The sequence below is a fragment of the Plutella xylostella genome, chromosome 6 (genome assembly GCF_932276165.1).
Source record: "Plutella xylostella chromosome 6, ilPluXylo3.1, whole genome shotgun sequence".
In the NCBI taxonomy this organism is placed as follows: Eukaryota; Metazoa; Arthropoda; class Insecta; order Lepidoptera; family Plutellidae; genus Plutella; species Plutella xylostella.
The window spans coordinates 5,504,688-5,520,638 of NC_063986.1; the positions used below are offsets into that span (position 1 = coordinate 5,504,688).

At 36.1% G+C, this 15,951-nt stretch overlaps 3 protein-coding genes across 4 annotated transcripts; 2 read left to right on the forward strand and 1 right to left on the reverse strand.

The window, feature by feature from the left end:
* Positions 1-282: 282 nt before the first annotated feature.
* Positions 283-8,195, forward strand: LOC105384076 (AP-1 complex subunit sigma-2). Of its 2 annotated transcripts, none has more exons than XM_011554254.3 (5): positions 283-431; positions 516-694; positions 831-939; positions 1,565-1,702; positions 7,427-8,195. In XM_011554254.3, exons 1-5 carry the CDS (start codon positions 429-431, stop codon positions 7,469-7,471), a joined length of 474 nt encoding a protein of 157 aa, XP_011552556.1. In that variant the 5' UTR covers positions 283-428; the 3' UTR covers positions 7,472-8,195. The 2 variants fall into 2 exon arrangements, with proteins under 2 accessions (XP_011552556.1, XP_011552548.1); XM_011554246.3 differs by lacking the exon at positions 7,427-8,195 and adding an exon at positions 6,132-6,873.
* A 37-nt stretch (positions 8,196-8,232) lies between these two features.
* On the reverse strand, positions 8,233-12,945 carry LOC105384097 (lipid storage droplets surface-binding protein 2). Its single transcript, XM_011554271.3, has 6 exons — positions 12,777-12,945; positions 12,221-12,347; positions 11,423-11,655; positions 10,205-10,397; positions 9,149-9,277; positions 8,233-8,781 (listed from the first exon to the last, which is right to left on the reverse strand). The coding sequence occupies exons 2-6, from the start codon at positions 12,345-12,347 to the stop codon at positions 8,537-8,539; spliced, it is 927 nt and encodes a 308-aa protein (XP_011552573.3). The 5' UTR covers positions 12,777-12,945; the 3' UTR covers positions 8,233-8,536.
* A 217-nt stretch (positions 12,946-13,162) lies between these two features.
* LOC105384090 lies at positions 13,163-15,918 on the forward strand. The gene is made up of 2 exons (XM_011554263.3): positions 13,163-13,821; positions 14,452-15,918. The coding sequence occupies exons 1-2, from the start codon at positions 13,495-13,497 to the stop codon at positions 14,947-14,949; spliced, it is 825 nt and encodes a 274-aa protein (XP_011552565.3). The 5' UTR covers positions 13,163-13,494; the 3' UTR covers positions 14,950-15,918.
* Positions 15,919-15,951: the final 33 nt, after the last annotated feature.

A 15,951-nucleotide genomic window follows, 5' to 3' on the forward strand; every position in this document is an offset into this window, starting at 1 on the left:
CTCTGGGAATTTGATAAATAACTTGTTGCTTGGTTATTATTCTAAGCCCCTGTTTCACAATGTCTGGTTAGTCGCTACCTGTCGGATAAAATACATGCTGTCACTGTCTAAAAAATAATAACAGAGAGTGACAGCATGTATTTTATCCGTCAGGTAGCCACTAACCAGACATTGTGAAACAGACCCTAAGCAATGTATTGACTCCCGTAACTTGAACGAACGTCTTTGCCGTTTATGAAAAATATTTTTGTTCTGTGTGTTAAAAGGAAGAAAAAAAACATCAAAAAATCTTGAGCTGAGTGAGGACGAGGCGAAAATATTTTAATTTTCTAAAAAATGACTTCAATCGAAAACTATTGATACATTCCAGTTATTCCTCTTACATTGCATAGATCTTAACTAGTTTTATAAGCTTAGAAAGCGTCAAAATGGTGAGTTCCGTTGTAATTTCATAGATTGATGCGTAACATCATCGCCTCGGTTCGTTCGTCTAAAATATTGATTACTTTGTCCAGATGCAATTTATGCTGCTGTTCAGCCGACAAGGCAAGCTGCGGCTGCAGAAGTGGTACGTGGCACACCCTGACAAGCTGAAGAAGAAGATAACTCGCGAGCTGATCACCACGGTCCTGGCCAGAAAACCGAAAATGTGCTCTTTCCTCGAATGGAAGGACGTCAAAGTGGTCTACAAAAGGTGAGTTTTAATAGGATACAGGTCTTCATTATTTGGCTATAGTAATAATGGATGTTCCCAGACAAAATTAAACAAATTAAGGCACACAATAATGACATTGCTTATCTGAACTAAACTATCTATTTAAAATTTTCAGGTATGCATCACTGTACTTCTGCTGTGCTATGGAACAGGAGGACAATGAGCTGCTGACTCTGGAGCTGATCCACCGCTATGTGGAATTGCTGGACAAGTATTTTGGGAGTGTAAGTATTAATAGGCGTCTTTATTATACTGATAAAATTTGTACACAGAAGCTTTGGCATGTATGTACTATGAGCGTTTTTATACTACTGCCATGAGTTAAAGTCAAAGTCAAAGTCAGTCAAAGTCAAAATTTTTTATTCATCGTACAAATATAAAATTTTCTGATGAACGTCAATTTTTACAAATTACTCTCCGTTCGGATAAGGGGGGCTCTTTCTGTCTAAGGAGAAGAACGGAGGCAAGAAACTCCTGAGCCATCTTTTCAAAAAAAGACTTAAAACTAGTTGGTATACAATACATATAAGCTTAATAATAATTATTATAATAATATGAGCAGAGCTAATTACTTATCACAGCCATGCATTAACGTCCTCTAAGTAATCATCAATTTTATAATAAGCTTTTTTTTTTTTTTTTTTAAAGATCCTAGCTATAGCAGAAAACAATGTAGAATACAAACTGTGTCTGTATACCAAGCTTGTATAATGCACCTTTGTTACCTAAGTTTTAGGCACCCTGTGAATATAAAAAGAAAACATAGAAATCAATCTTAATAGACACCAACCTACTAACTCCAATAATCTTGAAACTTATTTAACCTTAACAAACTGTTCTTGTGACCAGGTGTGCGAGCTGGACATAATCTTCAACTTTGAGAAGGCGTACTTCATCCTGGACGAGCTGGTGCTGGGCGGGGAGCTGCAGGAGACCAGCAAGAAGAACGTGCTGAAGGCCATCGCCGCTCAGGACCTGCTACAGGAGGTCAGTAGCCAGGATAATGAACTTGTCTAGTGCCGAAATGCAGTGACAAATATGCCTGTGCCTAGTATGGGTTTTGCAGTTTATGAAAACAAAAAAGTTTACATTTTCTTCTGTACATAATCTGTCAAAAGTCTCATGATAGTTTCTGCTAGAGGTTTTTTGCGTGAAAACGTAAACTTTTTTAGTTTTCTGCAAACTATGAAACCTGTACTAGTACCTACTATACAAGTGGCACTTGAGGTGGTAGTTTTTGTGCTGTCTGGATTTTGAAAATATAATATGGATTTTTAAACCTAAGCTACTGGCTAGAGCTAGTGGCTGTGCCACTGATGTGATATCAAGTCATAAATGATAATAAAATTCCATAAACTAATATCCTTGGTGAGAGACAGTTGGGAGTTGGTAGATTTTGTTTTGGTATTTCTATCTAGTAAAATGGTAATTATAAATATGCTTGCATTGCCGCTTGTATTATATGAAACAAAAAGGGTTGAATTATTTATGGATTTATGTTACAGGTTTTGTTGTTTTAGAAAAATATCGTTTATTTTTGTTGTTAAAGTTACCTTCAGTATTGACTGTGTGATATATTTACCAAGTATAATGTTTCAGGAGGATGTAGTTAGTACATACTAATAAAGTTCATTTATTTTCATTAAATGAGATGTGAAATTTGATCCAGATGAACCGATCCACACACATTGACACACAAAATGGATGCAATTTTATCTCTAAATAACAAAACACTACTATACACAGACAGATATAAAACTTTATCTTGCAAACATCATAATGCTTTACTTGTAATTATTAAATTTCTGCTATTATCACCTTCAGAATGTATAAAATGAATTAAATAGGTAGACGAAATCGTGTTCATTAGATATTAATAAATTGACCAATAATACACAGTATGTAGTAAGTACTTATAAAATACGCAAGTATACAAAAAATACATTATTTAAGTAGGTAAAAGTGGTACAACACAAAGATCCTGGTTCATTTTTACTAACATAAATCTTCTTACATGGCAAATTCATACAAAACAGTAGAAGTTATGTGATTCACTTAAATTTATTCCCAATAACTCTTTTAATAAGTAGGATTAAAGTAGGTTATTATAAAGTGGACCAGTATATGTATTAGTCAGTGGCCTAAGTAGTGCCTTTTCACATTGCTATTTAAAGAAACTTATTGTTACATATCAGTTGATATTAGTGGTAGGAAGCACTGAATTAATATATTTTATCTATTAGGTATAATATAGTAGTATCTTATACTTGTAGTTGTTAAAATGTGTATTTAAATAAAACTTTTACACTGAAGTTTAATGCTTCGCTATTATAAAACACTGCATTGCATGTCTTTTTCTAATTCCTAATTTTAACAAAAACTAATATAAACTATAAACATAACTTAATACAATACATATCTGACTTACATTCGCTATTAAACCTTAGTGTATTTAAATGTATATAGGTAGTTCTCTGCTACTAAAAATGCATAAAAAATATACAAAACTACTCTAAAAACTAATAAGCTACACATATCACTATCCTATATTTATTCCTATTAGATCTATACGTCTTATTATAGTGCCACAAACTTATCTGTTCCGGTGAGAGCGAACTAAATTGGTCCATATAATCTATGTCAATATGAAATTCATTTAGTAAGTAATGAGGTATGGACCAATTTAGTTCGCTCTCACCGGAACAGATAAGTTTGTGGCACTATATCTATCTATGCTAATGCTATTAATCTGTGTAATTTATATGTACCTATACCTATATACATCTGTATATTATCTTCTAGCCTCTAACTGTAAGTTAACGTGTGTTTTGTGATGTCGTATGCATGCTATGTACGTGGCCAGGACCTCAATGATGGACTCCTACACTGAAGGCACTTGCAGGACCTATACATATTTACCTTCTTCGCTTATTTACTAGGGCCCTATTGGGAAAAACGCGTCAAAATTGCGCCGAGCTATGTTATTCGCAAATATGATCGAAACCGAGGCAAACCGGTCTGTTCTTTTATCATGTCAGTGGTCTCCATACCACGCTATGCTAAATCCCAGAAGGGCCCGAGTTACATGTAGGTTGTAGGTACTTTAAATAACTAAATCCGTACTTAATAATGTTTATAGAGGTCAAGGAGATCAGGGGTTCCCAAATTCTTTTCCGGGCGCCATACTATTAATGCGATAGTGAGCCATTAAAACTTGCCTTCCCCGTACCATAGACTAATAATTAGTCAATGCCCGTACTGAGCGAAAACAACACAATATTATGTATTTACTTCAACCAGCTAAGCCAATAAAAAATCTAAAATGACCCGAAAATATGGGAACCCCTAGTTCAGAATTCAGTAGGTTAGACAAACATCTGAATAGCAATCTGCTTGTATTTTTGCTTTTAGATAGATTTTTTTTGCATGTGCCTTTATCTCACATACCTATTAGAAAACTTCGGGCTTGGCCGTAATAATATTTCGTTGTCTAATTGAGTAGCTACATATGAACGATTATTTATTTTACTATAGAAAACTAGTTGCATTTGTTGCTATCATTATATTCCTGTCAGCTCGGTGCTGTTAGAATCGAAAATCGTGATGAAATCTAGAAAACTTCCCTTTTTTCTTTGGGTACCCATATCCTCTCAGTGGTCGGCAATCATTTGCCTAATTTTCACACAATTTCTTTTCTTTCACCGCGCACCGGTCGGTCTTCGATGACCTTTTATTTTTTTTATGTAAACTTGCAGTAATTAGTATTAGAATACCTCTGATACCTGTAGGTATATTAATATTCGCAAATTATTAGGAACGACTATTGCGGTTACAGATCACTGCTAATGCAATTCAGACTTACTTGTAGAAGGAAATAATATAATAATGTAGCTTGAACTTATTTTCGCATTCTATATGAACATTCATTATCTACACTTTACTCAGAACAGTATACATACCTTCATCTATCAGACATTTCTCAGGTCATCAATACATATTTTAATAATGCAATGCATTTCTAGGTAAAAATCTCATTTTTAATTTAAGATAAGACCTTATTACATGTGTCTACACAAACCAAACAGTTAGGCTAACTTGAAATTAATAAATTAATTAAAATTAGTTTTAGTTTTGTGTTAACAAAAAGCACATTTATGTTACGTGGGTCACTTTTACTTAATTGCCTACTGAACTATTAAAATAAGAAGGGTGGTTATTAAGTTATGGGTACCATCCATACCCATTTGAATAATCATGAACCACCGTTTAACTCAAACATGTAGTTTGCATAAAAAGAAACTAATTAATTATTTTATTACCTTTGATTGCTGTCTGTTGTATGTGTTATATCTTTATGGGTCTAAGTATTTAGTTTGTTCAGTATTATTGGATATATTCGTAGGTTATTTAATTTATAGTTCATGTAATTTGTTGCTTGGTTCTCGTATCTGTGTAGATTATTTTAAAGGTTTTAATGTCATGTTAATGGGGCATCGCTTTTCTATAATTGGTTTGTGCTAGAACTCTGATAAACGTAATGTTAGATTAACCACCTGACTTAGATTCCTACTTAATTAAAAAAAACCGTAATTACTAAAAGCACTGCCCCGTTGTTTGGTTACAGTTTCATTGTTTGTAATGCATTTACTTGGTCATGGAAATACAGTTATTTATAACTTATAACCTGTTTTCTTGCATGCCCCTGCTCCCCTAACCCTTTCCCCGGTGGCGGTGGGGTAGTTCAGGAAGTACTGAAATGCGTGTGAATTGTTTGCCTTTAATCTTCAACCTAAAATTTAGCTTTTTATGTGTGTACATTTTGCAGCCTAACTGGACATATCGGCATATTGTAACAGCATGATTGATAATGATAACTAATATTTTGCTATAGTTAGGGAAATCCTCCTGAAATTATAAATGGACTTGTAAATATTAATTTATGTCGTCATACCGGATCTTAGGTAGCAACTTAGTACTTATCGGTCGTCAGATTCTGACGCATTAAAATTGACCCTAAATTATAGGTATCACACCACTGATAGCAACAGATTAAAAATGTCCTTTATAACAATTAGTTGATTGGAGGGATTACGGAAAACATCCTTGGATAGTGGACATTGAGAGATATCGTATAATACAATAGATTATTAATTAACCATGGCAAGCTATTAACTAACTACCTCAACTTAACAAATTATCGCATCTTGCTAGACATAATGTAGGCTTTTTTACTTAAGTATATCGGTCTGATCCACCGGGTGATACGTGACATAAACTATAGGTACAGACTGTTTGTATGTATCGATACAATATTATTTGACTCATCTATCTTCCACCCATGAGTCTTAGCTTAGGATCTTTTATTTCCGAGGGGGTGGCATACATATCTGTTTTGCTGACTGTACATTGTGTATAGGATGAGACAGTGGACGCGGCGCTGCGGGAAGTGGGGCTGCTGTAACACCGGCCAGAGACTTCGCGGCTTCGGCGACACTTCCACTGTGGACTGGGCTCTGCAGACATTACATTCCATTTATTTTTAAATATTTATTTTCAGCTAAGAAGGGTCACACTGTTGTTTATATCATAGGTGTGGTTGGTTGAAGCCGACTTGAGATATTTTGACGATTGAGATTGCATATAAGCAAACCTTTGTATTTTGTATGAAAAACGCACATTTGTTACGCATCTCTTCCTAGCTGAAAAGGAATTATAAATTTACAAACTAGGCATAAGTATACGTAAGTATGTTGAGTTCTACAGATTCAGGACTCGGTTATCAATGTTATCATTATGACCTGCGGTGTGGACCAAACTTTTTAAACTGACTTCGAATTTATTTTGATCCAAAATATTCAAATATATGTATAAGATTAAGTATTTTATCTTATTTACCTAGTAGATAATTTCTACGCAATGAATAGGTACCTTTTGCTGCCAAAAATTGTTAAGAACTTTCTAATTTTATTGACTGTTTTATCATGTTTATAATCAAGTAATCCTTGTTATCTTTTTGTAAGATTATAACTACCTATAATCGTGTTTTTGTCTTTCCAATTTATATAAATTACTATAGGATAGTGCCATTTTTTCAATCCATTTCAATTTCCATTTTAAAACATTGAATTCCATAGGATTTAAGAATTTGCATCATAATTGAATGTCTTAAAATTCATCCTCTTTTTAAGACCTGGCTTCAGAGCCGTCCAATATTTTAATAAAAATATATTTGATTACATAATATAAATATAATAATTGTGACTAAATATACAGGATAATTTTATGTGTGCTAGTATCTTTACTTGGAATTGTATTCAAATTTCCTTATAATATTAGATAAGAATACAAATGTACCGTCTAAATGGCATTTAATAAATCGTCAATGTTAATTATTCAACTGCTTTTATTTCGTTTAGACACTGAGTGAGGACTTTCATTGGCTACTACATACTTACCAACTGTGGCTATTATTCAATTAAATATAAATAAATAAATTATTAAGTACATTATTTACGTACCTATGGCAATTAATAAATCAATATGGTAATAACTTACATAGGTAGGCACTTGTGAGAACAGCGCACTATTATGACAGTTAAATCTTGAGACATAGTATACCTAAGTACCAACATACCTAACCTAATAGTCGCGTGGAGCGATGGCTAACCAGCCACGAGCGAGCCTGGCTCAGTGATACGTACCTTGTTGCAGGAGGAGACGCCCCAAGGATTCTTCGAGGACCACGGCCTCGGCTAGTGCGCCTCCACGGAGTCCGCACGCTTCGCCACACCATAGAGTAAAGAGTTCTCACTGGCAGCATGCAAAATACCTTGGGCTTTGGCGCGGTGGTTCTGAGATAAAGCCCGCATTACATTCTTTATTCTATGACGCAACGGCGATGATCTACTGGTATATTTCGGATGGCATCTTTTTTCATTGATACATTAGAGGAGCGCATTTATTACTTAGCTGCATACGCACTATTTTCGAATAATTATATTTAAAATATGGCTTAGATTTTAGAAATGATAGTGAAAACGTATTTCTTTCGTCCATTAGTTTTTAGTTATACATTAATTGAGCTTATGAAATAATTGTTTTTCGTATAAGTATTGCACTGTATTATTTATTAAGTATTGCTTGGCTCTCCTATTATAAAACAAAATATAACGTACTTATTTTTTAAACATATTTAAAAATAATTATGAATCCAATATTATCCACAATTTATTGTGCCAAATGTATAATCAAATTAATTCGCCAGTTCTTCCATGTAAATTCACGTTTGAATTAATAATAGCACTGATCTCAATTTTAAATTATTATATCTTCCATATCAAATTGTCATATCTAATTTGAACAACTTTACACTTCCGATTAAAATGACTGTTTTTGGCCTAAGATGGAAATCAAGACAATTTTTTCGAATGTATTCAACTTTGTGTATAAAACTATTAAAATAAATCGTTATATGAGTACAGCTTAGCGTTTTATCTGTTTTAAATAAAACCAATGAGTACAAAGTTAAATAAATATATTTAGATTTTATTCAGGATACACTTTTTGCCATAAAAAAGCGATAAATGTTTATAAGAAAAAAACATTTCAAAAGACAAGGCGGGTACAGTCTTTTATAAGCAGTATTTTCTCAAAAGATTCATAATATTATTTTTTTAAATATTCCTAATCATTAATAATTATAATGAAATTATAAATGTTTCCTTAAATGCTAGAGTGCGCCATAACTACTAAAATACACTGTTTAAATATAATTGCAGTGGCGTTTAAAAAACACTAAAATAATTAAAACAAAAGACTACACTATTCCATTTGTGAATACTCTTGCGGCGCTTGCGACTTGCCCTCCGGGGTGGGTTTGACCTGGTCGCTGGTGGCGGGGACAGTCTCCTGGGCCTGCGGGGGCGTGTGCGCGGGGGGGCGGGGCTCGGCGAGGGTGGGCGGGGCCGCCTGCGAGCTCTCCTGCTGTTGCTGGTGACGGGTCACTGTTGCCAGGTGTAGAGCCGCTAGCAGGGCTGCGATGTAGCGGCGGACGTCCAACTCTATTCCTGGGGAATAACAGTTATCGTTAGTTGGAGTCGACGTGTTTTGTTTTGTTTAAGGTTGGTTCATTTAAATGTAGAAAACAATGGAACAAAAGTGACGTCCAATGCTTGCACAAATGCGGAATGCAAAACAATCTTGCGTCATTTTTAAATCAATACTGAAACTAGCAGTTGAACCACACAACAAACTTAGCGAAGCTGTTACCCTCGCATAGTTTTTAAAACTGTACTTATAGCTACACTTATGAAGCCGACGATACAAAGGTGTATACTGATCAGAAATTCAGACAGTCAGACTGTACCATGAGTCCATGAGCTGCAAAAGACCTTTCTTGTCCATAATTTACAAAAAGTTTACACATAAACTCACCAGACTGTCTGAGCTCGTTGACTTTGTAAACGAGGTTGGACCACACTCGGCGCGCGGCCACGGCGCTCAGGCGGCCCACTGTCTGCACCGTGTGGAGAGCTGGGTCGTTGGTGGCTGGGACTATGTCACCTGCAATGAGGTAGTTGTGAGGATAGGGTTCAGGATCAAAATGGGTCAGTTAGGACTATACTAAATTCTAATAGAGTGAAGAAGAAGCTTTTAAAGAGTGCACGTAAGGAGCCTGTTTGATTTTGTGTCCGATGCATCCTTATTAATCTAACGGTCATCGTTTAAACATCACAAACTCTGCTGTAGCGTTAGTCACCGATATACAAAATATGGTTTCGCAATATGTTATTGAAATGAATACTGATGAATTTTATCTACAAGTTGTATAACTAAATAAGATATATTTTTTCTTGTGGAGATTACTTTATTAGACGTTATCGCCGCTTAGCTGGACTAAGTAAATTTTTATCAGGGGTATTTATAGATACCGGATCAAAGGTGACCTTTACGGTAGGTAATTATAGGCTTTACATAGTATTGATGAGTAGTTGGCAATTAAATAAATAATAACCGTACGCAGTACGTAACCTTTAGAATAGGTAGGTACTTAATTTTAACCTTTGTTTTTTAATGACATACAGCTTGTAACATCGTTATAATTGCACACATATGCTTAGGGCAGGAAAGTTACGCATGACAAGTCATTGTTATGTAACTTTAGTGTTTTTTACCTAAATACTTAACGCTGTCTTAGCTAAATTAGAAAGCCGGTACTTTGTTTGCACATAATATGACCTGCTTTACGTGCACATGGTAGATTTCTACGAATACAACTATGCCAATATCTTTTTTGTTGACAAACGAGTGAAATAGGACCTAAACTACCTACTCAAGGAACATGTCATCGAGAGAAGTGCCTCCTCAAACGTTTTCTGATGTCAATCCCTCTATGAATGTTTCAGCAGAGTCTTTCTGGGTCAGATACATTTAAAACTATCCTACGCAAATTCTCTAATCCACCCCACCCTGTATATCACAAACACTAACCAGTAGCAGGGGCATCCTGCGCGACAGGCGGCAGGTAGTGGTCCAACAGCTGCATGGCGTACGTAGCTCCCGAGTCGACGCCGTGCATGGCCTTCTGGCCGTAAGCCGTGGAGAGTAAGACGTTGGCCTTGGCCCAGGAGAGGTCCTTGAGGGACTTGACCCGCTGTTCTGCTGCTATGCGGGCGCCACATACCTGGGGAAGGCAATGGGTGTTATAGATCTGGTGGAAAGTTGGTTGGTGACCTGATGGTATGGTTTGATAGAGTACCTGCCTAGGCATACATGAGGATATTGTAATTGCAAGCCTCATCATTTTAATGATGTCATTACGGTCAAATAAAAAAATATATAAATGCCCCTGTTGTATTGAAAGGCCGATAAACAAGGTACGGTAGGTTAGGTATATATCTGTTCCATTTAATTGAATAATGGTGGCTATACACTTGTTGACTGCATCCACTCATTGTGCAGTCGCTCGTAATCGGCCATTTCCGTTGGCATCTGCTATCATAACAAGTATGCACCGTTGTTGAATGTTTAAAATTCATACGAATATGAATTTAATTGCTTTTGACACGAACAGAGGAATCGGAATATGTATGTACGCATCAATACTGAATAATCATTAAGAAGGTAGGTACTATTTTGTTTTCACCTATTTAATAAATTTTAAATTTAAGTTGCAGTCAGATGGCAAACGCTACAAGAAATATCATTTAAATTAGGTTAAATTTCATTGCAGTGTAGTTAGTATATTTGACCGCGGAGGCGAGACGGATGTTGATAAGTTATCACGAAGTAATCACGACGATAAACAACCTGTGTACTTGGACGATGAACCGACTGAGTAATAAAACCTTGTAAAATTCTAAATATGATTGATATTTGTAGCTACAGGAAAAGGGCTTATTAAAATTGTTTGTGGTCAAGGTCTGTTCATATCCTACGTGAGGGACTGCACGGAAAATAGATAGGAGGTGGCATACATTAAATGGCCCGTATTAAATAAAATAATATACGAAGTCTGTTACAAATACCCTATTTATGGTAAACATTGAATGTTGTTCATCATGGTTTAAGTTTTGTTATTTTATAAGGTAAAGTTATGGTAGTACTTATGTTGTATGTATGGTCAATGGTGGATTGGATAATGCAACCGAAACCAGACAAAATACTGACGCCCTCTTAAAAAACTAATAAGTAACATCCAAAACATACCTTGTTAACATGAGGGCTGACTCTCGCCAGCACGGCCTGCTTGGTGGTCTCCACGATGACCTTGGGCTGCTGGTTGACGAGCGGCACGCGGCGGCCCAGCTCGTCAATAGCCGCGGCGACCCGAGCGTCCGCGCCCGCCAGCGGGGTCGCCACGTAGGGCGCCGCCGTGGTGGCCGCCATCTGCACGCCGGCCTCGGCCGTGGAGAGCGCCCATTCCAGCAGAGAGTGGGCGCCTGGGGGTAGGTGGATTTGGGTTAGTTTTATGTCGCGGTTTGAGAATAGTAGTCACTGGTTTGGTGTGTCCATATGTATGCTTGAATAAACTGGATGTTTTATGAAAAGGATGGATTTTCATGAAACAATAATAGTATGGGTTCCATTAATCATAAGGAACCTCATAATGAAAATATACCATACCCTTAAGCAGGGAAAGTTTACCACGATTAGACCAACCTCCTGGAGACAATTTTACCAAACCTACCACGGGCAACAGTGATGTTTGTGTGAACATGTTCAATAAAACCTGATGATAGTGGATGCTTATAATCACATATCTGCTAAAGCATTGTCTGAGGGGGTGCCTTGTGGTACGGTCATCGGTCAGCTTAATAAGTAGCAATACACTTTTGTACCTTTTCAAACTTTCAATGTTTTAAATGAATTGTTTGCCAGTTGCTACGAAAGGGTAGGCGTAGCTACTTATGATACTGACTTTTAAAATTAAATTTAACTTTGTGTGTGTATTCATTAAACATACAAATAATGAGGGTAGAGTGAGAAAAAATATTTAAAACTTACCCTTAACTTTAGTGTACAGGGCTCCGAATTGGCCAACTGCGGCTTCCACTGTGGGCAGAGCCATGGCTTTCTGCACTGACTGCAGCTGCGGCATGGCCGAGGGAGGGGCACTCACTTCTGTGGCCATCTGAGAACAATGGTCAAGTTACTAATCAGATGATATAAGTAAATTGATCATACTGTATGATTGGGGTTGGGTTTAATCATAAAAATGCCTATTAATGTTGAGTTGTTATAATTAAAGAGTTCAGGTAACTATAATAAGTATTAATGAATTAACTAAGGTAGAAACAAACATTAAAAAGTTTAGCCATCGAAGGAAGGAAAGATGTAATTCACATTTAGGTCAATTTCACATCAAGATACAATATTGCAAACTGCTGAAACTGCATTTGATGCATCATAGGAATAACAAATGCAATCTAATGGTAAATGGTACCTACCTAATTGCTAATTCAGTATAAATTTACCAAAGGTCACATTGAAACAGGTATTTCGCAATAGTATTAGTAATCTCCAGTTACCCGCTTTTCATTTTCTTATTGTTAACGCTTACCTTAGATGTGTTTATCAATAAATGCACAATCCGTAATGTAAATGTTTCAGTATTCAAGTCTTCTGCACTTTGACGATTAAAACGTACAACTGCGAGATTTATAAAACTTTTTTGACTCGCGTATTAAATTAATGAACGTTATTATCGTAAACCAAAATTAATAATGACGCGAGTGTGCGTGATGCACCGGTTTTATAGAAACACCACTTTTTGAATGTGTGAGTGAATGAACGAACTTTGGACCCGAAAAATCATGCCAAAGTCTATGTTGTGAGTGAGTCACTCTTTAGTCACTGCTACTACTCACAGGCGGAGGAAATATTGCATCAGTATCATAAATAATAAATATTACCTAGGTATATTATGTACAAAATATGTTTTCTTTAGATTTTACTGCATTTACATTAATAATCCTACACGCTTAATTATTATTCTGAGTATGAACTGGCATATAAACTTCACTCTTCATCATTCAAATAACACATACACATGCACATAAACGTTCATTCCATTCATGTCATGCATGTGTATTGGTGTTGGTTTGTTGGCTCATGGCCGTCTGTTTGTCGAACATTGATCGGATATTTTTGGCACGAACGAAACAAACATTGGATTAATACAGTATCCTGATTGGCTCGCTCGCTCAGTCTTTCCCTTTCTGATATTGTAAGTGGACGTGTTTCCAGTGAACCAGTGACGAATAATTATTTTTGTAAACATGAATATGAGTAATGATGTTGTGATGGAATTCTTAACGCTCTATAGAGCAGAACCAATTCTCTGGGACCCAAAACACCCTCTTCATAGAAATAGAAGTGAAGTTTCTGATGGATGGTTACGAATTCAAAATGCAATAAGCATAAACTGTACGGTCAGTGATTTGAAGAAGAAGAAGGAGTCATTAATGACTTCATTCAGAATGCATACCAACAAAAAGAAAAGACAAGAATCATATCGGCCGACTTGGTTCGCTTATCCTGTAATGGCAAGTTTTCTTAGCGGGAAATATGAATGTGATAATAGTACAAATCAATCAGAATCTGAGGTACGTATTTATAATTTGACTTTATCAATAATATTATGTGTACCTACTTAGTTACCAAATACACTTTTCATAAATATTTACCTACCTCCATTAACTTTTACCAACAATAACAACATTGGGTCCAATGCGTCAAACCATTTGCTAGTAAATATTATAACGAAACCAATATTGGGTCAATTATTTGTAAAATAGAAATGAATAGAGAAATGAGTGGAGTAAGTAATTTGGATAATAAGTTATCCCAATTGGAAATGAGACCTGAAGGAAGGCGTAAGAGAGGAAGACCAAGAAAGACGTGGCTTGATTGTGTGAAAGAAAATATGAGAGAATGTGGAGTGAATGAGGATATGACAGAGGATAGGGTAAAATGGCGTGAAATGACGCACAAAGCCGACCCTAAATAAGGAAAAGGCTAGGAAGATGAATATTATATACTTTCAAGATTGATGATTTTTTTTAATTTAACTACGATACCTAGGTATCTACTGTTCTATTATCTGCGGAGGTGCAAAGTGCCTGCATCTGACGGATCACTTCATCACTTTTGCTTTTCTAATCCAGAAGGTTAGGTACCTAACTACCTAATTAGATCCTAAACTGATTTTAAAACGTCTCTGATATGAATTTCAGTTCTATGGAGCATCATACTCATCGGCGACAGAGCTGACGGAGGACCAAAAATATCAAGGCGATAAAGTAATGACGCCCAGGCAGCGACCTCTCCAGCAGGGAGCAAGCAAACCCAGGAGCAGCGGAGCCCATCCTGCCGAGACCAACAACGCAAAAAAGCAAGTGGATGAAGCAGTATCCTGTCTAAAGCGCGCCACAGACAACAATAAAGATTGCGACGAATATGATTTGTACGGTCAGCTTCTAGTTAAAAAGTTAAGGAAATTAGATGAAAGGCAACGGGATGTTGCTATGCACGAAATAGATAACATCATGTTTCGCGCAAAAATGCAAACTGAACAGCCAGCAAGAAGCTACTCCACGTCACCTGTGCCCTGTAAAGTTAACTCACCAGTCTTTATATCTCTTGGACATCAAAATGGGAGTCACTATGAACACACCAGCCACACTGGTATTCAATATGAAGATACCACTGACCCCACACAACCACAATCGTGATAATTTTTAATAAGGCTAGCTACCTTACATGCATAAAGTTGTGGCCAAATGTTGACTATCTGCGTGTGGCATTTAAGAACGGATGATGAAATAGAATTCGAAGTCCTTGCTGAATGCCGCGATATTAGAACAGGGGTCAGGGACCAAATCGTCTAGCCACAGTTTAATGCGCACCATAGCGTGGTTTTTACTACACCATCTGCTACTACCGCACTTGGCTATTTTATATTTGCATATTTTCCGTAACTGCCATGTGGTATCAATATATTCTCCAAAGTTATTGCCATATTTGCCTTTAAAATGATTATTTGGCAAATATAGCCAATGGAAAATACGCAAATACGAATAGCCAAGTGTGGTAAGTACCAACAAATGTCTTCTTCAAAATAGTCTGTTTAGGTACCTGACTTAGGTATGTAGTAGGCATGTAGTACCTACTTGAAGTACTTATTACTTCCATGGTAGTAGGTTAGTCGTTCGAGGTAGGAATTTATTGATTTCGCTAAAAGTGTTAAGTATCTGTAATCTGTAGGTATCCATACGTACAGTAACATATATTATTATTTGTTTTAGTGCCCATGTAGTTTGAGATAAGTAAATTATATTTGTTTACCTAACTACATAAATAAATTGTATTTATTTTAACACTTAAATTATTATTATGGAACATAAAAAACAAAAGTGAGTCGTATTGTCGTTTGAAAGAATGGTTACCTACACCTACCTCACTAGGCAATTCGTATTTTCGTATTTGCCATCTGGACCATATCTGGACGAGTGGAAGTATGTTGCTTACTACTAGTCTTAAACTACCGAACCTCTAGTCTGTCGGTGTAGATGATCATTTATTGTTTTGGTATTTGGCTCCATATTTGGATGATTATATTGCCTATTTGCCCATACGTCGAATATTTTGCCAAATACTGCATACATTAATCTATAAACTAAACAAATGACTGATTAAATAAATATAATGGATTTCTCAAGTTATAATATTCTATG